Genomic DNA, 24,334 nt, shown 5'->3' with positions numbered 1-24,334 from the left:
CGCATCTCTCACGCGGCATGTTTGATGATATTTGATTTTAAATATTGACTGTATGTATTATGTAATTAAACACACATAACAGTCAGGTACTTAAAAGTTTGTAATGTTTTAATAGCAATATTTGTCAAAATTATTTAATTTTATTAATTTATTCAAACAAAACAAAACAAATCTTATAACTATATTTACAAGGGACTTTGACTACATAAAATTAAAACTATCATTACTTGGAAGCGTACCAAGAATACTGGTAGCATTTTCGCGTTGGATAGCTAGGCTTAGACCGTTGCCGCTTGGGTTTCCAGTAGTCTTATTTATGCGCGAAGATAGTACTTTGAACATTCTCCGCGCCTCTGTGCCACACGGGCCAAGTGTCTCCACACCAAACGGCACAAAGATGTATGACTCACTGAGAGCGAGATATTTGCGACGCTTACTGTCTTAGGCAGTCGAAGCAGCAGCTCCAGCACCAACTAACGTAACTTGGACATGAAAAGGAGCCAGAGTGTCGACGTAAACCGCGTCCCACACCAGCGCCTTTCCCCGTGCCCAAACTACCAGCGTCATTCCATCAGGACGCTTGCCATTGCGGCGGTTAATACGGTTTGGCTCTAAAACAGCTGGTATTTTAAGAGCGGCAAATGCCCTGCGGATGACTTCATTAATGCTGGCGTGACGATTGATACGGTCTGCCGATTTTAGGCAGGTAAACCCGTGACGGCCAAAAGCATACCTCAATACCTCAACGCCACATCTATATTAATTAATTATAATAAATGACGCACTTTTTACACAAATAATTATCACAGCTCCAAACTAGGCACATACTCTGTAATATATATATATATATATATATGACTGCCCGACAACAATATATTTAATGCAATAACCACGCTTAAAACATATGTAAATAGTAAATAAACAGATTCATGCTTCGAACACAAACATTGATATTCATCAGTATTAAAGAAATGTTTGCACCTACCACGATTTGGACCCAGGGCCTTTTTCTTATAGGTCATGGGACTCTTCACGTCTCCATATTATATAATACGAAATTTGTCCTTTAGGAAAGTACATACAAGTAAGATAGACCTTTCTACTCATTCTTCTAGATCATGGGAAGTACCAACATTGGTGAGAATTTTTAAAAGATTAAATGGCCGAGTATTTTGATTTATTTCATTTGAATCTAGAAATTTTAAAGTGAAAACTCTTATTATAGGCGCGCTGAGCAGTTATTTTGTAGATATTGAATGAAACTGAGCAGTTACGGTATGGCTATGTAACGCACGTTTGGAAAAAGTTGAGGTTCCATTCAACTAGATCAAATATATTGCAAATGTTATTTCTTTACGAATATAAAGCAAATAATACTTGCATTTCGTATTGAGTTTGCCATGGTTAGGTTTTCTGCCCTGTACTTTTAAAATCATTTGAGTCCATATACATTAGAGTTGCCAATCGTCCTGTTTTCCAAGGACAATTCCTAGTTTTTGTAGTGTACTTGAATGTACTCAATAGTACCTATTTAAACAGCGTCCTGGGTTTTTAAATTTTAAAAATTTTGGTATTATTTATTCAGAGAAATAGAAAGATACTTGTAAATGTGTTAAATTTTAATTTATGTCCTCGCTTTTTACTGGCATTTATTTAGTTTTTTTTTATTTTCATAACTAGTTTTCAATTTGGACTTATAATTTTATCCAAAAATATGATTATTTTAATTACATAAACGTAATTTAACTAGCTTTTATAACTCTTTTACGGCATCCTGTTTTAAAACTGAAATGTCCTGGTTATTCCAACTCAAATTCTAGTTTTTTTAAATTTGGCAACCCTAATATACACATTGAAAAAAAAATAGATGAATGATTCAGGCTAAGGTCACATTACCTATTAATTGTTGATGTAATATGTTACCGATCACACAAGATATGTCCTCATTTAATTGCGGTTACAATACTTATGTAAATATATATATATTTATAGTTATGCCAATCATCCTTCTTCGTTTAATTATCGTCAAATATGCTTATAACAATAAGCATTTTTTTGTTTGAAGTTGGTATTTATTTATAATATCAATTTCTGCTCTGACTTCGTTCGCACATTCTGGAAATCTAAAAAATTTCAGGATAGCAAAGATTTTAAGATTTTTTTCATAAAAAAATTACTTAAATTACAGCTATGAATACAGCAACTACTTTATCAAATCAAATCAATTCAAAAATATTTTTATTTCATAGGTAAATCATATTTCACTTGAAATATGTAATTTTTTTCACTTAGAGGGAAGAATGAGCAAGAAACTCTAAGGTTGCTCTTTTCAAAACAGATTAGGTATTAGAAGTTCTTATTTTTAATGCAAGTTACAAATTAATTCAAAAGGTTAATAGGAGCGGCGCTTCACTTACCAACAACGGGTGAACCTGTTGCACGTTTCGTCACGTTTTCTCATAAAAATCTTCGGTTGATCATGAAATGTACTCGTAGGTGTACCATTCATTCCTCTTAGCAAAAGTTCTCAAATAAATCATGTTTAATAACTAATGATAGTATAAATATTTAAACAAATACCTCCTTATTGGGAGAATAAACAAAAGTTCATAATGAGAAGGTAATTCAAAATAAATTTTGATGAATTTCGTAAATAAATTAAAATAAATTTTCATTATGAACTTCGTTCGTTTTAACGAATATGTATATCTAAATTTGTCTTTCTTGAACGCATTAATTATACATTCTTAAAATAAGGAGTATTCATTTTGGGTCGTGACTTTCCTGTCCCTGCCAAAAATACACTCAGTGGGTGAATTATTTCAAACATATTTTGTTACCCGAGACAGATTAAATTATTAGGATATATCTGAGGTACAGAACCAGTTGGTTGTCATTTGTTAAAACGTCACATATGCTTTTATCTGATTTTGATATTGCGATTTGGAAATACGCCTAATTAGCAAGAAGGTAATGTCGCTAAAATTAAAAAACATAATTAAGAATTTTATAAATATGATACTTATAAAATCCTTATGTTGATTATTTTATTTAAAATAAAATTTATTACTACGAACATGAAGTGATACTCATAATTTAATACGAGTTGAAAATATACTTAAGTAATTAAACATCATATCAATATTTTTATTTATTTGGAAACAAATGATAATACATTTAAAGGAATACATGGCGTAGACAAAATAAGAAATAAATAAGGACATATGGATGTATTGTGTATACATGATATATAAATGATCATTATTTTGCATCTAAAAGCAACCAACCAGTAAACCAAGGCAACCAGTAAAATGGTCTTAACACCTACATTAAATAAAAAATTAATCTGACATAATTCAATCTACGTACTTTGCTACAATAATTATAAAACTAAGCTAAATAAATAAACTGTATTATTGAGTAAAATTAATTAATGTTGATTTTAACTTAATAATATATTGTATGTGTTAATTAGTATGTGTGTTATTAACACGTCATGCGAAAACTTTAGATCACTGCATATCGTCGGGCACCGGTTGTTACTGGTTTGGAATAGTCAAAGTTTTCATGGAGAAGAAATGCAGAAAGCTTAAGGCAATTCAATTATGGCTTACGTCTTTTTTTAACAATGTCAAACAAGAGATAGAATGTGAGATAAATGGCAGATTATTAAATTCAAGAAGTATTAAAGATGGCATGCGGTAGTTTTTCTTTGCGATTGAGGAAATAGAACCAATTATCACTAAAAAGTTATGAAATTCTAATTCAAATATTTTTACTCAAAATAGGATTTAACATCACTTATTGAACGTCAAAAACTCGAAATAGTGCGCCACAGTAAAACTCAACGGGATTTTTATATATGTATCGTATATGAATCTTTATATATACCTATATGATCGAGTCACGACTTTTTTACCAAAATTTATTACCTCGAGTTGAATTAAAATAACGAAAAAATAGGCAGAAATTGATAAAACGGAGTGTATGGAACCGTGGTAGTGGATAATATACTGAGGCGGACAGAAGATAATGAGGCTGACATGATATAAATTGCTAAATCCTTGGTCAATGACCCCGGTCTCTATCAGTTGACAATAATTATTGAATCTGGCATTATCTGATACTAATATTAAGCTTAGATAATTTATACGTCTATATAGTCTCTTGCTATTAGAAAACCGATAAAAACAGGTCAGGTTTAATACTTTAGTGTGCGTGACACACTACGTCTTACATTCGCGATTTGTAATGCGCTTTGTGTTAGTGTGCGCGAATTTTTCAAAATAGAGGTTAACTCTAAACTAAATTTTTTAGACACAGCTGTCATAGTCCATCTAGATTCTAGACCTTCTCTTAGTAATAAAGCTTAATAAAGCAATTGTTTTAAATATACAAATTTGATGAAATTTATCAAACGATGATTTTTGGGGCGACAGTCTCGATTATTACCAATTAGTGTTCTCGCGCGTCCTCTTCCAGAGAGGCGATTTTACAAAATTGAGTGGTCAAGATTAACGTCCATTTTTCACGAATTCGAATTAAACCTAAATTAAGTCTAAACTATATTACAATAAGCAATAATATAATAACAAATACTTACAGATGAGTTCAAGCGAAAATAATCAATAATCAATTTTGACCCATCGTTTTTAAAAATCGCCTCATCTTTCATCGTATGAAGTTTCACTTCTTTCACTGTTTTAGGTAAGCCAATTTTATTCAGCACCCCTTACTCTGAGCAGATCTTGATACCCCGATACTATTGTAGATAGAAACCAATTTTACTTAAAACAGCTTGTCAGAAAATCAATGGACATGTTGTGAGAGAATAATACAAATATTTTTATAATGTTCAGTAAAATAATTATTACGAAATGCCTCAATACTTATGGAGTTAAACGCATTTTTGTGTTATATGTGTTCCAGATAAGGTAGTATAATTAAATCGTAAGACAATTATGAAGATGAGCCGCTGTGACCTCGCTGACTATGTAGTTCCGGAACGTGACAGATGATCCTTGCTGCATGCGGTCGTACTTCGCGTGGACTCGGGCTAAGACATAAACTTACAGAGGATAATCAAATTAGAACTCAAACTGTATATTTGATCCAATAGACGAAAAACTACCAACATATTTTAATTAAATGCACATAACGATCTTAAGCAGTGAGTGAAATTAATATTAATGTTTAGACTGTACAGTCTTGGACGTTAATGTTGCATGACTAACGGCCGTTTTCAATAACGTATCTCTAGTTACGGATACGTTGCTGTCACCGTTTAATGACAAGATCTTATCTATCCATAGTTATGTCCAATATAGTTATAGTCCAATGCTATGTGTCGATAGGTTAATGAAATGTAAGTAAGCGTAAAAGGATTTGTCTATCTCTAGTAAGTTAAACTAAGGATAGCTAGGTTATTGATAACGGCTGTAAGCGATATGAACGCTCGGTTGTGCAAAGAAACAAAATAAAAATTAATTTACACTCAACTTTATAAAATAGATTAAGGCGCTATAGTCCTAAAAAGTAACATTTTTAAAAATCTACTTAAAATACTTCTACAAATGTAGTATTTGTAGAAGTATTTTAAGGTTCCAATATTTTGACATGTTTATCTTCATTTCTTTATCTAAATTATTGCTGTTTCGAAAACACGATTACGAAAAAAAGTCTCGATAGATTTATTTTTTGAAAAATAGTCTTTTTTATTTGAATTGTTTATATTATCATAAAACTATGATAGCTATAAACACAAAACTTATTTTATTCGATAGTTTATTAGTATTTATAAGTTTTCACTGTGGGATTTATCAATACGCTTTGTGAATTATTTTATATTAATATTTTTCGTAATAAACCAAACGCGACGCCTTGGTTGCATGCTCGCTCAAGCCAGCAGTACGCCCGTGACCACTGTCAAGGAAGGTAGTGTGTTCGTGTCTCTCGGGCTCACATTACGTAAGATTTTAGCAAACAAGTACAAAGGGGGAATCATAGTAAAAAAATAATGACGATGATGCGACAGCGTATTTGTTGAAATATATAGATAAATGTAAGTCGGAAAGTACTAAAATAAAATTTACGTAATATTTTTTTGAATATTATGCCACGCGGGATTTTTGTATATATGTACTTTAGGGAAGTTAGATAAATCCAAGATGACCGCCGCACAAAATTATGATTTCAGCAATATGGATATCGTGTCCGAGGTTCTCGAGGGTGCAGAGAACGATTGAACGATCATATTTGAAATCCATCATCGCCGCCGCACAATTGATTTCAAAAATAATTCCAAATTCGTTCTCTGCACCCTCGAGAACCTTGGATACGATACCCATATTGTTGAAATCATATTTTTGCGCAGCGGCCAACTTGGATTTCAAAAATGATCCCAAATTCGTTATCTGCACTCTCGAGAACCTCGGATACGATACCCATATTGTTGAAATCATAATTTTGCGCGGCGGCCATCTTGGATTTCAAAAATGATCCCAAATTAGTTCTCTGCACCTTCGACAATCTCGGAATATCCATAATGTTGAAATCATAATTTTGCGCGTAATATAACATTTCTCTCATACGTCGATAAAAAAGATTTACTGTGAATTTCTAATATTGTCTTGTAATGTATATGTAAATTACGATAAAAGTCTACTAAACTTAAATTTCAAATAGATTTAAGTATATATGGAGGATGTTAAAAAACTGCACTCAAAAATCTAATTTGATATTTTATTAACCGAGAAAATATATTTTGATCGTATTTCAACATTTGTAATATAGGTAATAATATTATAAATAATATATTTAACAACCATATTATGTCTCAAAACCGAACCTATGATATCAAAGTCAAAAAATCTTTATTCACTGTAAAACTTTATAAGTTATTTAGTGACTTGGATGAAGTACTAATTCAAATGAGTATATTCATTAACAAAATTTAGAACATTAATTCCAACTATCTTTATCATTAAAATAAACTTTTACATTATAATAGGCCTTAGATGTCAATTTATTTTTTACGATACATTTAAATTTTTTAATAGGTAATATTTTAATAAATTAAGTAAAACTGGATTTTATTAAACTTAGTTTGAAGTGTCTTTAGTGAAATCGGGCCTAATTCATTAGCTACCGAAGTAGACTCGCACTTACGCCAGAGTAATAATTAGTACATATTTTCAAATCTAAATCGCTTCTCTCTCATAACTCGTAGTTGTAATATCTACAATTCCTCAGCTGTGTAAAATGTCATAGACCATGCGTAATGAGTTAATGTTTATGTTTGAATCAGCAAATATCACGCCACAAGTCTAGGTTCACACGGCATGGTCCTGTGTGTTTTTTTGCAGTATAGGTACGTCTTAACGAATAAGTAGTGGCAGTGGCATATGTCTGTATTACTATACCTATCCGTAATTGTAAATTTACAACTGTTAATATAATAATAGCATTGGCTGTTTGTACCTATAAAGTGAACTATATTAATATTTGAAAAAAATACTTTAGTATGAAATTACCGTTTTGTACAGAAAACTTGACACATTCTTTTGAAATCAAAATAATGGCCTCATCTAGTAGGCTAGAATAATACGAAAATATATTAATAAATTATATGCATTTAACACAGATAATATAACCACCACCACGCGTAATTTGACGCGTGGTGGCTTATTTCTACTGATATTAGATAAAGACATTTTAGTAATTGGGAGCTATCCATAAATTACGTCACAATTCTTTTATGGTTTTCTCCTTCGTCCTTGCCAAAGGACGAAAGACACACTTATAAAGCCAATGGCTGTGACGTCGCATTTCTTAAAACTTAATTCTTCTAGGGATCGGGCAGCGAACAGGGATAATCTAAATTAATAATTACTTAAACCATTACCCAAAGCTCAACACATGCACCTATTTCAAAGGTGCTATCTTCATCTTCCGAGTTAAAATTTTTTGATTTCGGACAGGATTTCTTTGAATTCTTCCCCTTACTGCTTTGGCCACCTTTTTCTTACGAACACTCCGTGGACGGCCAGATCCCTTTCTGTCACAAACAGGTCTCATTGTTGGCACCTATTAATAGCCCGATACACAAACATTTTACCAATACCAAGCGTATGGAGAGTTTTAAAAATTGCATTTGGCTCCATACCTACTTAATGTACTTACACAAAGTTGTGTGATGCAATCACAGCGATTCAGTTCTCTTTATCACCCCACTCCATTTTAATATCGCAAAATATTGTACAATGTATTGGCGGCAAAATGAGAAAACTTAATGTGACTCAATGAAGAATTATTTAAATATGACAGATTCTAAATTCAAATGTAATATTTTGTTTATATTTAATTGTAACAGTATTTATGGCAAGACTAGGTATACATGTATTTTATTTTTGAATATTTTCCTTTATGATTACGGTTAAGTATTTCTACCCGTGTGTTTATTTAATGTCGCCATTGTAGCGCCACGCTGTATAAACTCTGTAATAATTGAATTGCAGAGCTGTGTGTGAGAGCAATGAACAGCTTGGCCAGCTCTGGTCTGATCAGGATGGACGAAGCGTGCTGCATACAGTCCACGGAAGCGGGCCAACTGGTGTCCGTTTACTACATCGACGTGGAGACCATGAAGAATATTATGAAAGTAAGTCCTCTACGAAATGAAAGTAAATAAAATACCAGTCAAGTGTGAGTCGGTCTTGCACATGAGAGAGTGTTACAACATACTATACTATTGCTATGTTATATAAATTAGATTTGTAACCAAAATTTTTAGATTATGTGGCACTCTTACCAACTCAGCAAAACGTACGAGATCGTCTAAAAATCGTGGTTACAAATTTAATTTGATTAATAAATCTCAGAAGTGAGGGATATCACTTTAAAAATATTATGTTATTAAATACTTTTGTAAAAGAAACATTTTTTCTATAAGCATTACAGCCATTTAAGAATACGGTATGTTGGTTCTAATTATTTGTTAAAATCAAAAGTAAGTTTGAGTTGGTGCTAAAGAAGCAAATTAATTAATTTCGTAAAGGGTACGCGGCAGTTACTCGACTTATAATTACTTAGGTATATACTCACATTAGATAAATAGCTGTAAAGGTAAATAAAATAATATATAATTTTTTGTTTTTCAGTTTTTTCGGCTGTTTTATTTATTTATTTATTTTATTTTATGAAAATACGGGACGAGACGAGCAGGACGTTCAGCTGATGGTAATATATACGCCCTGCCCATTACAATGCAGTGCCTCTCAGGATTCTTGAAAAGCCCAAGAATTCTGAGCGGCACTACAATTGCGCTCGTCTCCTTGAGACATAAGATGTAAAGTCTCATTTGCCCAGTAATTTCACTGGCTACGGCGCCCTTCAGTCCGAAACATAGTAATACTTACACATTACTGCTTCACGACAGAAAAAGGGGGCCGTTGTGGCGGTCCCATCATCTAGCCGGCATCCTGTGCAAAGGAGCCTCCCACTCCCGCATTTTTTTAAGCTATTTTTTTTAATGTAACAGATGACAGGCTCAGAATCGTTAGAGAGTATTTTGTGGCTCGTGTGTGAAAGTCACGAGCTGTCGGACATGCACTTGCGAGTCGACGAGCGCAGATATCTCAACGCTCTGAATAGGAACAACGCGGCCGCCGCTATACGATTCCCGATGAAGGGCAAGATTAACACTCGCCAGATGAAATTGAATTGGTAACTAATTCATATATAATCAACAGGTTCATTTTCTGGCTAAAACTGATTTTTCGAAAATCCAATGATGTAGTTTTACTTTTCATGAAAATTGGGACTGAGCCTCCTTTGAGTACTTTAAGAGGGGACGCGGACGAAGCAGCGTTATTCCATACAAACGTATTCTCCTTTTTTCTACCTGGATAATGCATCTAGAGAGGAGATTTTTTGTCACAAAATCTAGATATGCTAAAGCTATGTCTGTACGTTTTATTTTTTTCAATCAACTAACCATATAAGAAAATATGACTCTTCAAACATCGTAGAAAATGCCATTTTGATACCGCCCTGTTCAAACGAATACGTAACAATTTCAAAAGGTTTTTAAGCAAGAAGGAAAACGTACCGACACAGACTCGTTCTTCCTGAAAATATTGTATCAATTTTTTTTTTTTTTTAGGTTCAATATTCTAGGGGAAAACAGGGGAATACGAAACCTCTATTTGGTCAGAATTTTGTAGGTAAAATCGGTCTGAGATGCTTTTGCCCCTATCGCACCCGTCGGGGGAGGGCTAGTGTTGAGGGGCGTTGGTTGGCCAGTCCGGAGTATAGCTCATTAGTTATGCATATAATATAATATAGTGAATCGCCCAGATGCTATGGGTTTACTTATCGATTTAGTAGAATTTATTTATGGATAATTTTCGTGAGTGTGAGATTCATTGTATGTAGTGTGTGATTGATGATTATATGAATTTATACAGAATAAATCAATATAAGTTAACTACATATAGACAAGCATGTATAAATTATACGCAACCACAAGTATAAGGGCGCGTTTCAACTGACACGGAGCTGAGCGAAACTGAACTTGAATTGATCAATCACAGCTGCTTCCATCAGCGACATGGAGTAGAGATTTTGAGTAGGTAGACTGTGATTGTTCAACTCATGAACCGATAATGTATATATTTATTTTGATATATAGGTACTGTAAACATACTAAAATAAAATATGTAAAAGGAGGGGGTGCTTATTATTACACACAGAACATAGGTAACATAGTTATTTTTCAAATAATTAAGTATTTTATTATATCGTTATTTCTACTCTTCCCCGTACAAGTAAATTTCTTGGAATACGACCGTCAATCAATTCGGGTAGCAGGCATTCGTAGAATGTTTTTCTAGTTTTGCTTCCATGTTTCGCATAGATCCGTCATCTTTTTCAATTGTTTTATAAAATTATTTCCTCAGGGCTCAATAAAATAATATAATAGAATTTTGACTGTGTAAACATGATAAATTTGCCCTGTACTTTCCCCGGGGCGTAAAAAGAATAGGGGAGTCCCAGGCCCATGGGTGTCGTAAGAGGGGACTAAGGGCTTTTTAGAAGTGGGAGAGTCACGCTGCCGTCTTATGACGTCAGCACAATCGGGCCAGACTCGTCCGGGTTAATTACCACATTCGCACAGAATACCGGCGTGAAGTAGCGGCCTAGTGCCACTATGTTTCGCATAGGTTAGTATCGAGGACCGGAGGCCATCCCTTACCCCCACCCCCTCCCCCCAACAAAATATGAGAGCGGTCCATAAAGAGATATTACCCCAGGAGGGTACCGGCTCTACCAGAGCCGGAGAATCTCTCCCCGAGCACTCTCGTTCGGCCCTTCGTATTCTGGGGTGGGCACATCCCGATGGTTACCAGGTCTTTGTCGACGCCCCTCTCGGAACGTCCGACCATTGCCTGGTCAGGAGTGTAGTGCCTATCCGACGCCAACGTCGCAGACCACCAGCGACCCGCCGCGTTTGCCACTACAAGTCAGCAGATTGGGATAGGATGCGTTCCTTTTTTGCATCCTACCCTTGGGGCAAGGTTTGTTTCCTTTCTGATGATCCTAGTGCCTGCGCCGTTGCAGTAGCCGATGTGATACTGCAGAGCATGGATATTTTATACCAAGCTCTGTAGTACCGATCGGTGGCAGATCACAGCCCTGGTTCGATGCATCAGTTAAAACAGCATCTGACTGCAAAAACAGGCGTATCGAGGTTGCGGCGCTGGACACAAAGGATCCGAACTGCAAAGTTCTTAAGAGGAAATATAACCGTACCTCCAGATTTTTTAAGCGGCAAATCGCCCGTGCGAAGTCTAAGCACGTCGTCAAAATCGGCGAGCAGCTTTCCAGTTACCCGACCGGAACACGCAAGTTCTGGTCGTTGTCGAAAGCTGCTCTTGGTAACTTCAACCAGCCGTCTATGCCGCCGTTGCACATGAGGAATGACACCCTGGCCCATACGGCAAAAGAGAAAGCCGAGCTCCTGTGCGCTCTTTTCGCCTCCAATTCGACACTTGACGACAACGGAAAAACACCGCCGACCATCCCGCGGTGTCAGAGCTCTATGCCTGAAGTACAGTTCAGACAGAAAACTGTTAGGCGAGCTCTGTTTTCGTTGGATGTCAGGAAGTCGAGCGGGCCGGATGGCATTTCTCCAATCGTGCTTAGAACGGGTGCCCCTGAGTTGACGCCGGTGCTAACGCGTTTATTCCGGCACTCTTATTCCAAAGGCGTAGTCCCTGACTCATGGAAGTCAGCCCTTGTCCATCCGATCCAAAAAAAAAGGAGACAGTTCGGATCCGGCGAACTACAGGCCTATTGCTATCACCTCCCTGCTCTCTAAAATCATGGAGAGCATAATTAGCCGCCAGCTTTTAGTATACCTAGAGGGTCACCAGTTGATCAACGACCGACAGTACGGCTTTCGCCATCGACGATCGGCAGGTGATCTTCTGGTATACCTAACACATAGATGGGCGGAGGCTATTGAAAGCAAGGGGGAAGGCCTGGCAGTTAGCCTGGATATAGCGAAGGCCTTTGATCGTGTATGGCACAAGGCGCTCCTCTCAAAACTTCCATCATTTGGGCTTCCCGAGAGCTTGTGCAAGTGGACCTCCAGCTTCCTCACTGGGCGTAGCATACAGGTCGTTGTCGACGGATATTGCTCGAACCCGAAGCCCGTGAATGCTGGAGTGCCCCAAGGCTGTGTGCTATCTCTTACGCTGTTTCTTCTGCATATCAATGATATGTTGGACACCTCCAACATACATTGCTATGCGGACGACAGCACTGGTGATGCCGTATACACGGGCCATGCAGGTCTCTCTCGGGAAATCGTCGACCAGTGCCGGGAGAAACTTGTGTCTTCTATCGAGTCCTCTCTCGAGAAGGTCGCGGAATGGGGTAAATTGAACCTTGTCCAATTTAACCCCCAGAAGACTCAAGTTTGCGCGTTTATCACTAAAAAAAACCCCATTTGTCGTATCACCGCTCTTCGGGAACGCTTCTCTTAAAGCCGCGCCTAGTATCGGAATATTGGGTCTCAAAATCTCGAGCGATTGCCAATTCCGTGGCCATCTGGAGGGCAAAGCCAAATTGGCTTGGAAGAAGCTGGGCGTCATCAATAGAGCACGGCAATACTTCAAGCCGGCCCACATTCTAGCGCTCTACAAAGCGCAGGTCCGGCCACACATGGAGTATCTGCTCGATCCATTTGACCGCGTGCAACGTAGAGCAGCTCGAATTGTCGGGACTCCGTGCTCTGTGAACGGCTAGATCTCTTGGCGTTGCGTAGAGACGTAGCATCATTGTGTGTCTTCTACCGCATTTATCACGGGGAGTGTTCGGAAGAGCTGTTTAACCTGATTCCTGCCGCCGGATTCCACCTTTGCACGACACGCCACAAGTTAGGATTTCATCCCCACCATCTGGATGTGTGGCGGTCCTCCACAGTGCGGTTTTGAAGGAGCTTTCTCCCTCGTACTACAAAGCTATGGAATGAGCTTCCTTGTGCGGTGTTTCCGGGACAATACGACATGGCTACCTTCAAAACAAGCGCGTACACCTTCCTTAAAGGCCGGCAACGCTCTTGTGATTCCTCTGGTGTTGCAAGAGAATGTGGGCGGCGGTGATCACTTTACAATAGGTGACCCGTACGCTCGTTTGTCCTCCTATTCCATAAAAAAAAAATGATAATACATTATGCCTTTGCCCAGCAGTGGACGTCTTACGGCTGATGATGATGATCATAAAACATTATAAAAAATAATTGTTATTTCTTTTCAATTGTAGCATGTTTTTGTGAAGTGTACAAATATCAGTAAATTCATTTTATATTCCATCTTTTTAATTTTTATTTATTAATTTTTTCAATTTTATATTGCATTTTACTTCCACAAAGGAGTCACATTTTATTAGGAAATCAGGAGTAATACTCAAAAAAAAAATATGGTTGTCCTAGAAGAAACCGCTTTTGACGTTGTCCAGTCCAGTTTACTACGAACATACAGTCCAGTTTACTACGAACATACATAGTACAGTAGTACATATTTGGGAGTATAACAATGATTTTAATAACTCCGCAATAATTGAGGCTATTTTTCGAAGCTTACAGACTGCCAAAATTTTACGCAGTAATACGCTAGCGCGTCTCTAAAGAATACAATTCATCAAAACTCTGATCAATTGGAGTGTGTTGAAGATCTTCAGCTTTTTAACTGTAAAATTAACTTAAACAGAGACCTAGTTACATTCTTGTCATCATCAGTATCAGTAACTTTTTACTTTGCAGTCCAACAATGCTGCACCAGGCGCTGAGCTTCATACACTTTTGTATGAACGTTTTTCCCAAGAACCATCTGCAATTACTGCTATCACAGGACAGCAATCTTTATCCACTTCTCTGTTTAAAATGGCAAGCCTTTACTCTTCTACACCTTATGCGATCATATTGCATATTGGGCATATTTAGCGTAGTACAAATTTCATTTAACAGCTGTGCATTATACACTATTTCAATCTTTATATATATATTTTACATTCGTGATTGAATTCGTGAGTGTTGGTAGGCCCCCCACAAGATGGTCCGGAACAGGTTGGATGCGGGCAGCGCATGACCGATCGTCATGGCGATATTTGGGGGAAGTAATTTGTCCAGTAGTGGACGTCTTGCGGCTGAATGATAATGATGATGATGACAGTAACACTGATCATTTTAGAGTTTTCTAATGTGATTTCGTAAATGAACACAGTTTTTTGCGCATACATTGCAAACGCTGGCTGAACCGTACGAGATAGATCAAAATGTGCTAGAGTATTGTACAACATTTTTGTTCAACGAAAAAGTGCGCGATAGTAGGTATATGTCTATCTCTTAGGCATAGGTAACCCACAATAACTATTTTTTATCCTTTACTATTTACGAGAAATAATGGTTAATTTACGAGGCGAATTTAAGCAATACAGCATTAATCCTTATAAAATTAAGTATACATTGTTCATTTAATATAGATCAACAAGACCTTTTACAGCATTTAATTTAAATGAATATTTTCGAATATATTAAAGCTTTAAAATATATATTGGTACATAATTTTTTCAGTAGGTAGTGAAAATAATTAGATACCTACTCAAAATCCGATTCACAAGGCGAGAGCGAGCAAAGACAAAGAATAGCAACGTTTCAAATCCGTGTGTGTATCAATAGCCAGGGTCAAAAACTAATTATGAGCGAGTACGGAGTATGGAGTAAATTGTTAAATTAAAAGGGATTTGTCGCGTCCGCGCTCCCCATCATACGCATTACTCACACAAAGCACGGGCTATTCACGCACACAGATAGTTGTGTTTCGGGCGCAGCGCGACAACGATAGTTTCTTCAAATACCTATTTATCAAATTACGCTTGATCCGGGTCCCCTCTTAAGTTATTCTTCATAGTTTCGGATTTGGCCATGGACGTCAACTTGAAAAAATAATCCGGTGTTCTTCTTCCATCTTCGACCAATGCGTTTGGAAATCTCATATAGGTATAGCATATATTGGTATTTTCAGTATAATCCAAGCAGTGCTGGGGTGTTTGCCCATACCAGATCCGTCGTTGAACCAAGAGGCGATGAAAATAATGAGGATCGCAGCCAGAGTTTGTAAATGTTAGTGCTATATTTCGTATTTAAGGAATTAGTTAACCTTAGTAATATAGCTGTAGGAGGATTGTATGTGAGCATATGTGTATGTAGTATATGTATGTAGTACCCATCTAATAAAAAAATTATTCAATCAAAACAAATCTTATACTATATTTACAGTACTAAAACTACATAGTGCCGACGCAAGTCGCGTCCTACTACCTATCTTGTACCTGTATACGATAGGGGTACTGCATACGTAATAATAATACCTAAGTTCCCTTTTTTTTAAGATACAAAAACAAAATACTTGAGCATCCTCTATAATCACCCGACTTACTCGTTCATTTCTATCAATTTCAAAGGTTGAAGGATATTTAAAACGACAGTGATTCGAAGATGATGAAACCGTAGTCGTTGCCTTCATGTAATTTTTGGTGTGATGAAGTTTTTAAGAAAGGAATTTGTACTAAAATACGACTAAGTAAAAATTTAAATTAGTTACGTACCGGTAACATACGCATTCTTACCTATTATTAAACGTCCTCGGCCCTATGTATAATAAATATGTTATGAATATAATAAAATATATAATAAATATAAATATACTTATGAGTTGTTAAATTATGGAAAAAAAAAATAACTAAACTCAAAGCTAAATTTTGTAATAAAATAATTCTAATACTTAGTCACTGAAAGTCATTTTAAATTGATAATATGCTTGAGGCCTTTTTCACATATCTTCCTTTTCGTCCTATAACAACGGCAAACCAAAGGTCTTCTTCTCTTTTACTCGCTTTGCTACACATAGTCTGGTCTCTTCCATTCCACAGCTTGTATTTAGAATTAATGTTTAAATAAATAATAATATAATCTATAATATCAATCAAAAAGTAGGTCAAATAATACACTGACAATAGCTATCGGATAATTTTCAGGTCTTGTAGCCTACGTAACAGGACCGTTTTTATCCCAGAAAACTAACATTTACTCAGCTGTATTAAATGCGCTAGTTTTGAATAAATGCGTAAAGGCACATCTCTGGGAGAATTCACCGTATTTGAGTAAACAGCTCAAAGGCATTGGCCCCACTTACAGTTCCTTACTAGCATCTGTAGGAAAGGTCAGTAGAGATAATAATAATATATTATTTTTTATGGAAAACGAGGACAAACGAGCGTACGGGTCACCTGGTGTTAAGTGAACACCGCCGCCCACATTCTCTTTCAACACCAGAGGAATCACAGGAGCGTTCCCGGCCCTCAAGGAAGTATAGTAGAAGCCGGTGTACGCGCTTATTTTTGAAGGTACCCATGTCGTAACGTCCCGGAAACACCGCACAAGGAAGCTTCCACAGCTTTGTAGTATGCAAGGCTCCTTGAAAACCTGTGGAGGATCCCCTCAGCCCGCCACACATCCAGATATTGGGGATGATATCCTAACTTGTGGCGTGTCGTGCGAAGGTGGAATTTGGCGGCAGTAATCAGCCATGGGGTGCGCCAGAAAAGAGATGACAGCAATTATACTCCATGTGTGGCCGAACCTGCACTTTGCATAGCGCTATTTCTTCTGCATATCAATGATATGCTGCAAATCAGCAATATTCATTGCTATGCAGACGACAGCACAGGGTATGCTTCCTACACCGGCCGTGCCAACATGTCCCGGGATAGCGTCGACGAGAACCGGAACAAACTTGTGTCTGAAATCGAGACTATGCTTTGCAAAGTCTCGGAATGGCGCCGACATAATTTAGTCCAATTCAACCCCAAGAAGACACAAGTTTGTGCGTTCACCACTAAAAAGTCTCCCTTTGTCGTATCCCCTCGATTCGAGATCACTCCTCTAACTGCCACAGCCTGTATTGGCATACTTGGCGTCGATATATCGAGCGACGTTCAGTTCCGTGGTCACTTGGAAGAGAAGGCCAAACTGGCCTCTAAAAAGCTTGGTGTACTCAGTAAGGCGAGACAGTACTTCACTAAAAGCCACCGCCTGCAACTTTATAAGGCGCAAATTCGGCCTCACATGGAGAACTGTTCTCACCTCTGGGCGGGTGCTCCCCAGTACCAGCTTCTTCCATTTGACCGCATACAACGAAGAGCGGTTCGAATCATCGACGATCAAGTCATCTCCGATCGGCTTGATTCTCTAGCATTGCGTAGAGATGTGGGTTCTCTCTGCATCTTCTACCGCATTTATCACGGGGAGTGCTCAGAGGAGCTGTTCGGGTTGATTCCAGCGGCCGAATTCCACCATCGGACATTACGTGCAAAGTACCATCCGCATCACGTAGACGTCTGGAATTCCACAACCGCGCGTTTTCTTCGAAATTTCTTGCCTCGCACAGCCACTTTGTGGAATCAAGTACCGGCAGCGGTCTTCCCGAACAGATACGACTTGGGGACCTTCAAGAAAAAAGCATACTCCCACCTTAAAGGCCGGCAACGCATTTCTTGACACACCTGTTGTTGCGGATGTCCATGGGCGGTTGCCTCACCTCTCCCCATCCCGTGAGCCTCTTGCCCGTTTGCCCCCTCTCATATAAAAAAAAAACATAGCGCTAGAATGTGGGCCGGCTTGAAGTATTGCCGTGCTCTATTAATGACGCCCAGCTTCTTCGAAGAAAATTTGACTTTGCCCTCCAGATGGCCATGGAATTGGCAATCGCTCGAGATTTCGAGACCCAGTATTCCGATACTAGGCGAGGCCTTATGGGAAATGATGTCGAAGAGCGGTCATACGACAAATGGGGTTTTTTTAGTGGTAAACGTGCAAACTTGAGTCTTCTGGGGGTTAAATTGGACAAGGTGATATTTACCCCATTCCGCGACCTTCTTAAGTGAGGATATGATAGAAGAGACAAGTTTCTCCCGGCACTGGTCGACGATTTCCCGAGAGTATATTATTGTATACGGCATCACCATTACTGCCGTCTGCAGAGCAATGTATGTTGGAGGTGTCCAACATATCATTGATATACTTTAACTGATGCATCCAATCAGTCGGCTGAACGTTAGCCCAGATTCTTAAATCCTTCATTAATATAATACTTACTGTTACTGTTGATACAGCTTCGTATATCGCAATATGACACACACGTTCTCAGCAATATGACATAGGATAAGCTATTTTACTAATACATTACTATTTTATAATACATACATACTAATACATAGTTTAACTTATTAGTACTTTATAAGTTAATTTATTTTAGATAAATTTTATGCTGCTTGAAGAGAGTCATCCTAGAGACTTGGAAAGAGTAAGTTAATGTTTATTCTTTATTTCGAATTTTTTCTTCTTCTTTACGAACCCCATTCGGGACTTAATTATTTAACAATTTTATTTGAATTATAATTTTCATTTAAATATTTTATCTCTGACATGCCTGCGCTAAGGCCCGGTATCCACCGAAGCGGCGAGAGAGAGACACATCTCCGCTCCACCACGCCGCTTGATTGCTCGACGCGGCACAAAATTCTATAGACAAATGAGAAGTATATCTCCTCTCAGGCTGACCTATTCATTTCCACCGAAGCTAAGTGGAGAGGAGATGTGGAAATAACGTAATCTGATTGCTTATAAAAATACATCTCCTATCCTCTCCGCTTTAGTGGATACCGGGCCTAACAGAGCCAAAGAAAAAATTAAAGCTCCTTCTATACTTTATTTATGTATTATGTGTACTTTATGCTTAACTACACATTATGCTTATATACCTACTATATCGACCAATAAGTAATATTATGTTTTGCTGTATATCCCAGTTGTGTTACTAAAGTTTTAGATTTCTGTAAAGTTAATAAATTATGGAAAGTCAGTATCTTATTTAAAACTGAGTTAGTTTTGCAGATTTCCATGTGCCATGGTTAGGTACTTGATCCTCTTGCCTGTTTGCACTTATTAATTAAAAAAAAGAACAAATTTTAACACATATCTCTTCGTATTAGCACAAGGCCCATCTATTCTAAACTTTAGTACGTTCTTCCTTAGGTACCTATATATACTTATATAAATTAGGTAATATCGGAGTAATACCTAGACAATCAAGATATTTTAACATTCTGGCACAAATAACAAACAAGAATGCAGAAGTTCTTTACACAACCCTATTGTTATTAAACAAGTATGTCAATCGATTTGCCTTTAATATTAACAAAGTACCTACTTATAAAATTGCACAGATAATTGCCGGTTCGTTAAAATGTCGTTAATCATAATTTAACGATCGTACCTTAGCGGTCAGGGACGTAAAGATGCACGCGCGCCTTTTGTAGGCTTTTTATAATTAAATTAATCATTTTTTGCAACTAATTGCCAGTTACTTTATTTTCATTTTAATGGCAATAATCGAAGAAAAAATAGACGAAATACTGATAATAAGCGAACCCCGTGAATATAGATATTTCCATAACAGTGACAATTTGAATAAAAACAACACGTATAAACAAAACAATCTTAGGCGTAGCGCTATAGTGCCCATGACGAACCCTACATTTAGTTTGTCATCATTTATAATATATATCTTTTAATTTCTGAATTACTTATCTGTAATATGTAATATGTTAGAGGAAATCACATTAATGAATATATACACTTCCAAGAAAATTCATTCATGTCCTAGATAAATAAATGGCATAATATGCAAAACTTGATAGCAAAATTAATTAATTAATCTTTACCAAACTGTAATGGCAGGTTGGGTTAAGTAAAAGCATGAATATTCTATTCCCGGCCGAAGGCTACAAAAGATAATTCACAATAGGTATTATTTAAAACTTACCTCTAATGTAATCTAGGTAAGTACTACTTTTGTTGGATCACCCAGATTTTATGAGAATAGTCTCATTTCCTATTGTCGTTCAGGAAATACAAAATTATATATATAGGTATAGAATTGTATTAATGTGTTATGTGTGAATTACAGTTTATTTCATATATTTCCATTAATCTATAGATTCCCTAGGAGTAGTAGCTATACAATTCCTAACTTTATACACTTATTTTTTGTTTTTGTAACAACAATATTCATAGGTTATGTTGTTATCTGCCATTCGTGTTAGGCCGGGTATACATAAAAGGATCGACGAAATAAAGCTATGACTCGAAAGAAAAAGAGTTCGGGTATTGAGGAGAGTGAAAGGGGAAAGAGGCCTTAAGCTGACTCGTTCGTCGTACTTCTTTATATTACGTCAACAAGGCCTTAACTGAATTACCTATATTTCCTACACAACAAATACTACTCTTACACGTCTTAAAAAGTTCAAAATCTATTGTAGGTATATGCTTTTACAATGTAAGAAAGAAAATGTTCAAAACAAATGTCTTTCGAAATTCAAAAGTATTGTTTTAAAACGTTTGCGTGGTTAAGATAATTATAACATAAATGACTTTCTTAATGAAACCACAGATTGGGAATGAAGGGTCCAGCCTCAGGTTATTAAATTATTTTCATTATACGAGTTTATATTGTAAGCGCGCTCGTTCTTCTTATATCGTATATTGAATAAAAATATTTGAAGTTAAATTGGATACTCTCATATTAAGCTCGGACACGAACACGAGGCAAGAACATTTTGTTTTAGCAATTGAAATGTAATTATGTAGGTATCTCGGAGATTTATTTTGATTTAAAATCGGGCGTCACGGTGTTGGTATCCACCACGTTATCTAAGTCGATCAGTAATAATAACCGGCGCGGGCGCTAGCTTGAAGACGACTGCGACTTCTCAATGAGCGCTCTACTGATGGACAATAATAATTAATTTCTATCACACAGTGACAACTTCAAACACACTTTGAAAGATGACGTTCGCCATCAGTTCAACCCAATACACAGAGTAGAATATAATCATAGAGGCCATATTACTTTTATATTCTAATTCTCCGACATGTATTTAGCAAAATGATTAAAAAGTCCAAGTTAGTTACACAATTTTGCTAAATTAAAGAAACACTTACCTGAAATACGACACTCCATCCTTTTTAAGTTTGGATATGCTGTTACTTGGACAGTTATTCGCAGTACCCTTTGCCATTGCGTGGCGTTGTATTCAAAGCGCGGTGGAAACGCAACTGAACGTCAACTCTGCCTAATAAAGGCGTAGGCCTTGTTCATACTATTTTTGAGCGCGATTGTGAGTCTAGTTGTTTATTGTACGTCATTGCCAGAATAAAAAGAAACTATAAATTCCTTAAATACATTCACGCCTTAACGAATAAGATACAACGAAATTTAAAAAGTGTTTGTAGTTATTTTTAGTGAGTTATTATCAATAGAAATTTATTTTTTTGATAATGACGTCATTATTTGACTTTTTGCAGATCATGAATAAAGGTCCACCAGCAGGCAATATTCTCCGAAAACAATTATCTTTACTGCCTAAGTATAGGCTAACACTAACACCTATTGATGCATACACAATTAACATAGAATTAACTTTGCTGAACCACGCGTACTTACTAGAAAATATAGAACATCTCACTATTGGAGGGAATCACAAGTTTTATTTAGCTGTGGGTGATTCGGATAATAATTTGTTACACCTTTCCTCTTACAAGTAAGTGTCTTCTAAGTGAATAAACCCTTCATAGAATTAATAATTTATTTTATATCGTGTCCTAAAAAGTCAAATTCAAATAACATCAATAAATTAACACTTTTAACACGCCCTATGTTTTGGTATGCAGCATACTGTTTTGAGAAGAATTTTGTTTTTGAAAGCATCCATTTTGATCCACATATGAAAGTGCCGGCAAATAATTTCTATATATAGTTAGCACCTGTCCCCCTTTTTTATCACATCGCATATGGAGTTCAAAAATTTGTTATATTTGGGGTTAAATAAAAAATAATTGTGGGAATTATTAATGCTTTTTTGAAGTTTTTGCTATTTGTGGAACAAAATAGAATGAAGGACATATTATTTATCCTACATTATATCCCATCCTTAAATCCCAAGATGTGGAGGAAGGAGCTGTTGAGTTGCTGAATGAGCACATCACATAAGAACAGCACCAAATTTTACACATTAACAATAATAGCCGTCTATTGCTACACTTCCTGATAACAATGTATCTAGTGCCTATGGGTTCATAGCAGTTAATCCATAATACCTAAGTATGTCTTATTGAGCTTCTTAGGCATTAAACAAGGCCTGCGAAATTAAAAAATCGCGCCAGCAAACTTCAAATGAACATAATATTTTATAGTAGCTTTTACCCGCGACTTAGTCAGCGTGGAATAGTTACTTTGGGCAGATTTGTTTTATTTTTTGGGATACTTTGCAAATAATACACATACAAACTGCTCTTTCCGCTGCTGGCGGCGCTCTTCTACGATACAGCGGATATCCATTGTCAATGTGTACAGTCTCTTTAATATCATTTCATTGTTAACTTTAATCTCCTATTTTATCACCATGTAGGTTAGGTAAACTTTCAAAAGTGAAGGCTTAAATAGGTAATACTTATAAATTACTTCTTAGCAAGTGCCTAAAGTTTTATGGTATCTTCGATAATGGTGAACTTCTATACAAACTTCCATCCCCTATTTCAACCCCTCTATTTATTTATTTTTGAATAAAAGTTAGCCTATGCTCTTTTTCAAGGTCTAGTTTCTATCTCTGTACTAAATTTCATCAAAATCGGTTCTGTGATTTAGGCGTGAAAGCGTTTACCTATAGCAGAGATTGAAAATAATTATTCTCACAGGAATAGGGTGAATGTATAACCATAGCACTTTTTATTAATAGTAAATTATGTAAAATTTTCATAATTTCAGAGACAAAGATTTGCTTAGTGTATATGACGGGTGTATTAAGTGTAACGTTAGTAGGAAACAAAGCCACGAATACAAACTTATTGCACACTGTATCAGTGCTAATTTTGGTAAGTTAGTATGTTACTAATGGGTACATTATATTTAAGAGATTCAGAATTCAGATTCATTAGAATCTGAATTCTGAAACAAAAGTATATAAAAATTAAAACGATACCAATGATACAAGTGATTGTTACTACAATATTTGGCCGAAGGCAGTATTTTACTTTATATTATTAAGGTTTTTTATTTTATTATATAGTTAACACATTATTAAATGTACGATTCAATATTAAAGATTATTTTAGTTGGCATCGATGAACATTGTGAATTCGAAATCAAAGATATGTTTCCAAGAAATGATAATAATATTAACTGTTCTGAGATATCTCAAAACGTATCTCTAGGAGCTTCAATAGATAGCAAAAAAGAGGAAAATTCTGAAAGAAAAAGGAAAAACACTAATAATGAAATCACCCAGTCAAGAGAAAAGAAAAAACGTCAAAGTCTTATTGTAAATAAGTTTCATAATCTTAAGGACTACTTCAATAAGACGTCGAAAAAAATAAAAAACGACAACAACGAAAATAGAGAACTATCCAACAATATTTTACAAAACTTAGCACGTACCAAATGTCACACACAAAATATTACTTTAAACAGCAAAACTTACGAGAATATAAATAATTGTAATTTCGAGGTAGACAGTATAGATGACACTGATATTAACCATATTTTAAAAGAAATAGAAAATGAAATCAAAGGCGATAGTAATAATTTAGTATCAAATAATGATACTTATAAAAGAACTGAAAGTGCTCGTACGTCTCCGGAATACGAAAAGCAGA

At 36.2% G+C, this 24,334-nt stretch overlaps 1 protein-coding gene across 1 annotated transcript in view; it reads left to right on the top strand.

Annotated features, from left to right (window-relative positions):
• The window catches only part of LOC126966607 (probable ATP-dependent DNA helicase HFM1), a 63,555-nt gene extending 39,637 nt beyond the window's left edge, over positions 1–23,918 (top strand). The window contains exons 4-10 of the mRNA XM_050810768.1: positions 8,517–8,659; positions 9,539–9,723; positions 15,588–15,685; positions 16,600–16,784; positions 18,879–18,926; positions 23,448–23,554; positions 23,795–23,918. Of these exons, the coding sequence (XP_050666725.1) occupies positions 8,517–8,659; positions 9,539–9,723; positions 15,588–15,685; positions 16,600–16,784; positions 18,879–18,926; positions 23,448–23,465 (677 nt within the window). The 3' untranslated portion in view covers positions 23,466–23,554; positions 23,795–23,918. The remainder of the gene's footprint in view (positions 1–8,516; positions 8,660–9,538; positions 9,724–15,587; positions 15,686–16,599; positions 16,785–18,878; positions 18,927–23,447; positions 23,555–23,794) is intronic.
• Positions 23,919–24,334: the final 416 nt, after the last annotated feature.

This window comes from Leptidea sinapis, chromosome 10 (genome assembly GCF_905404315.1).
Source record: "Leptidea sinapis chromosome 10, ilLepSina1.1, whole genome shotgun sequence".
NCBI lineage: Eukaryota > Metazoa > Arthropoda > Insecta > Lepidoptera > Pieridae > Leptidea > Leptidea sinapis.
This window is presented reverse-complemented; position numbering and strand designations above follow the sequence as displayed.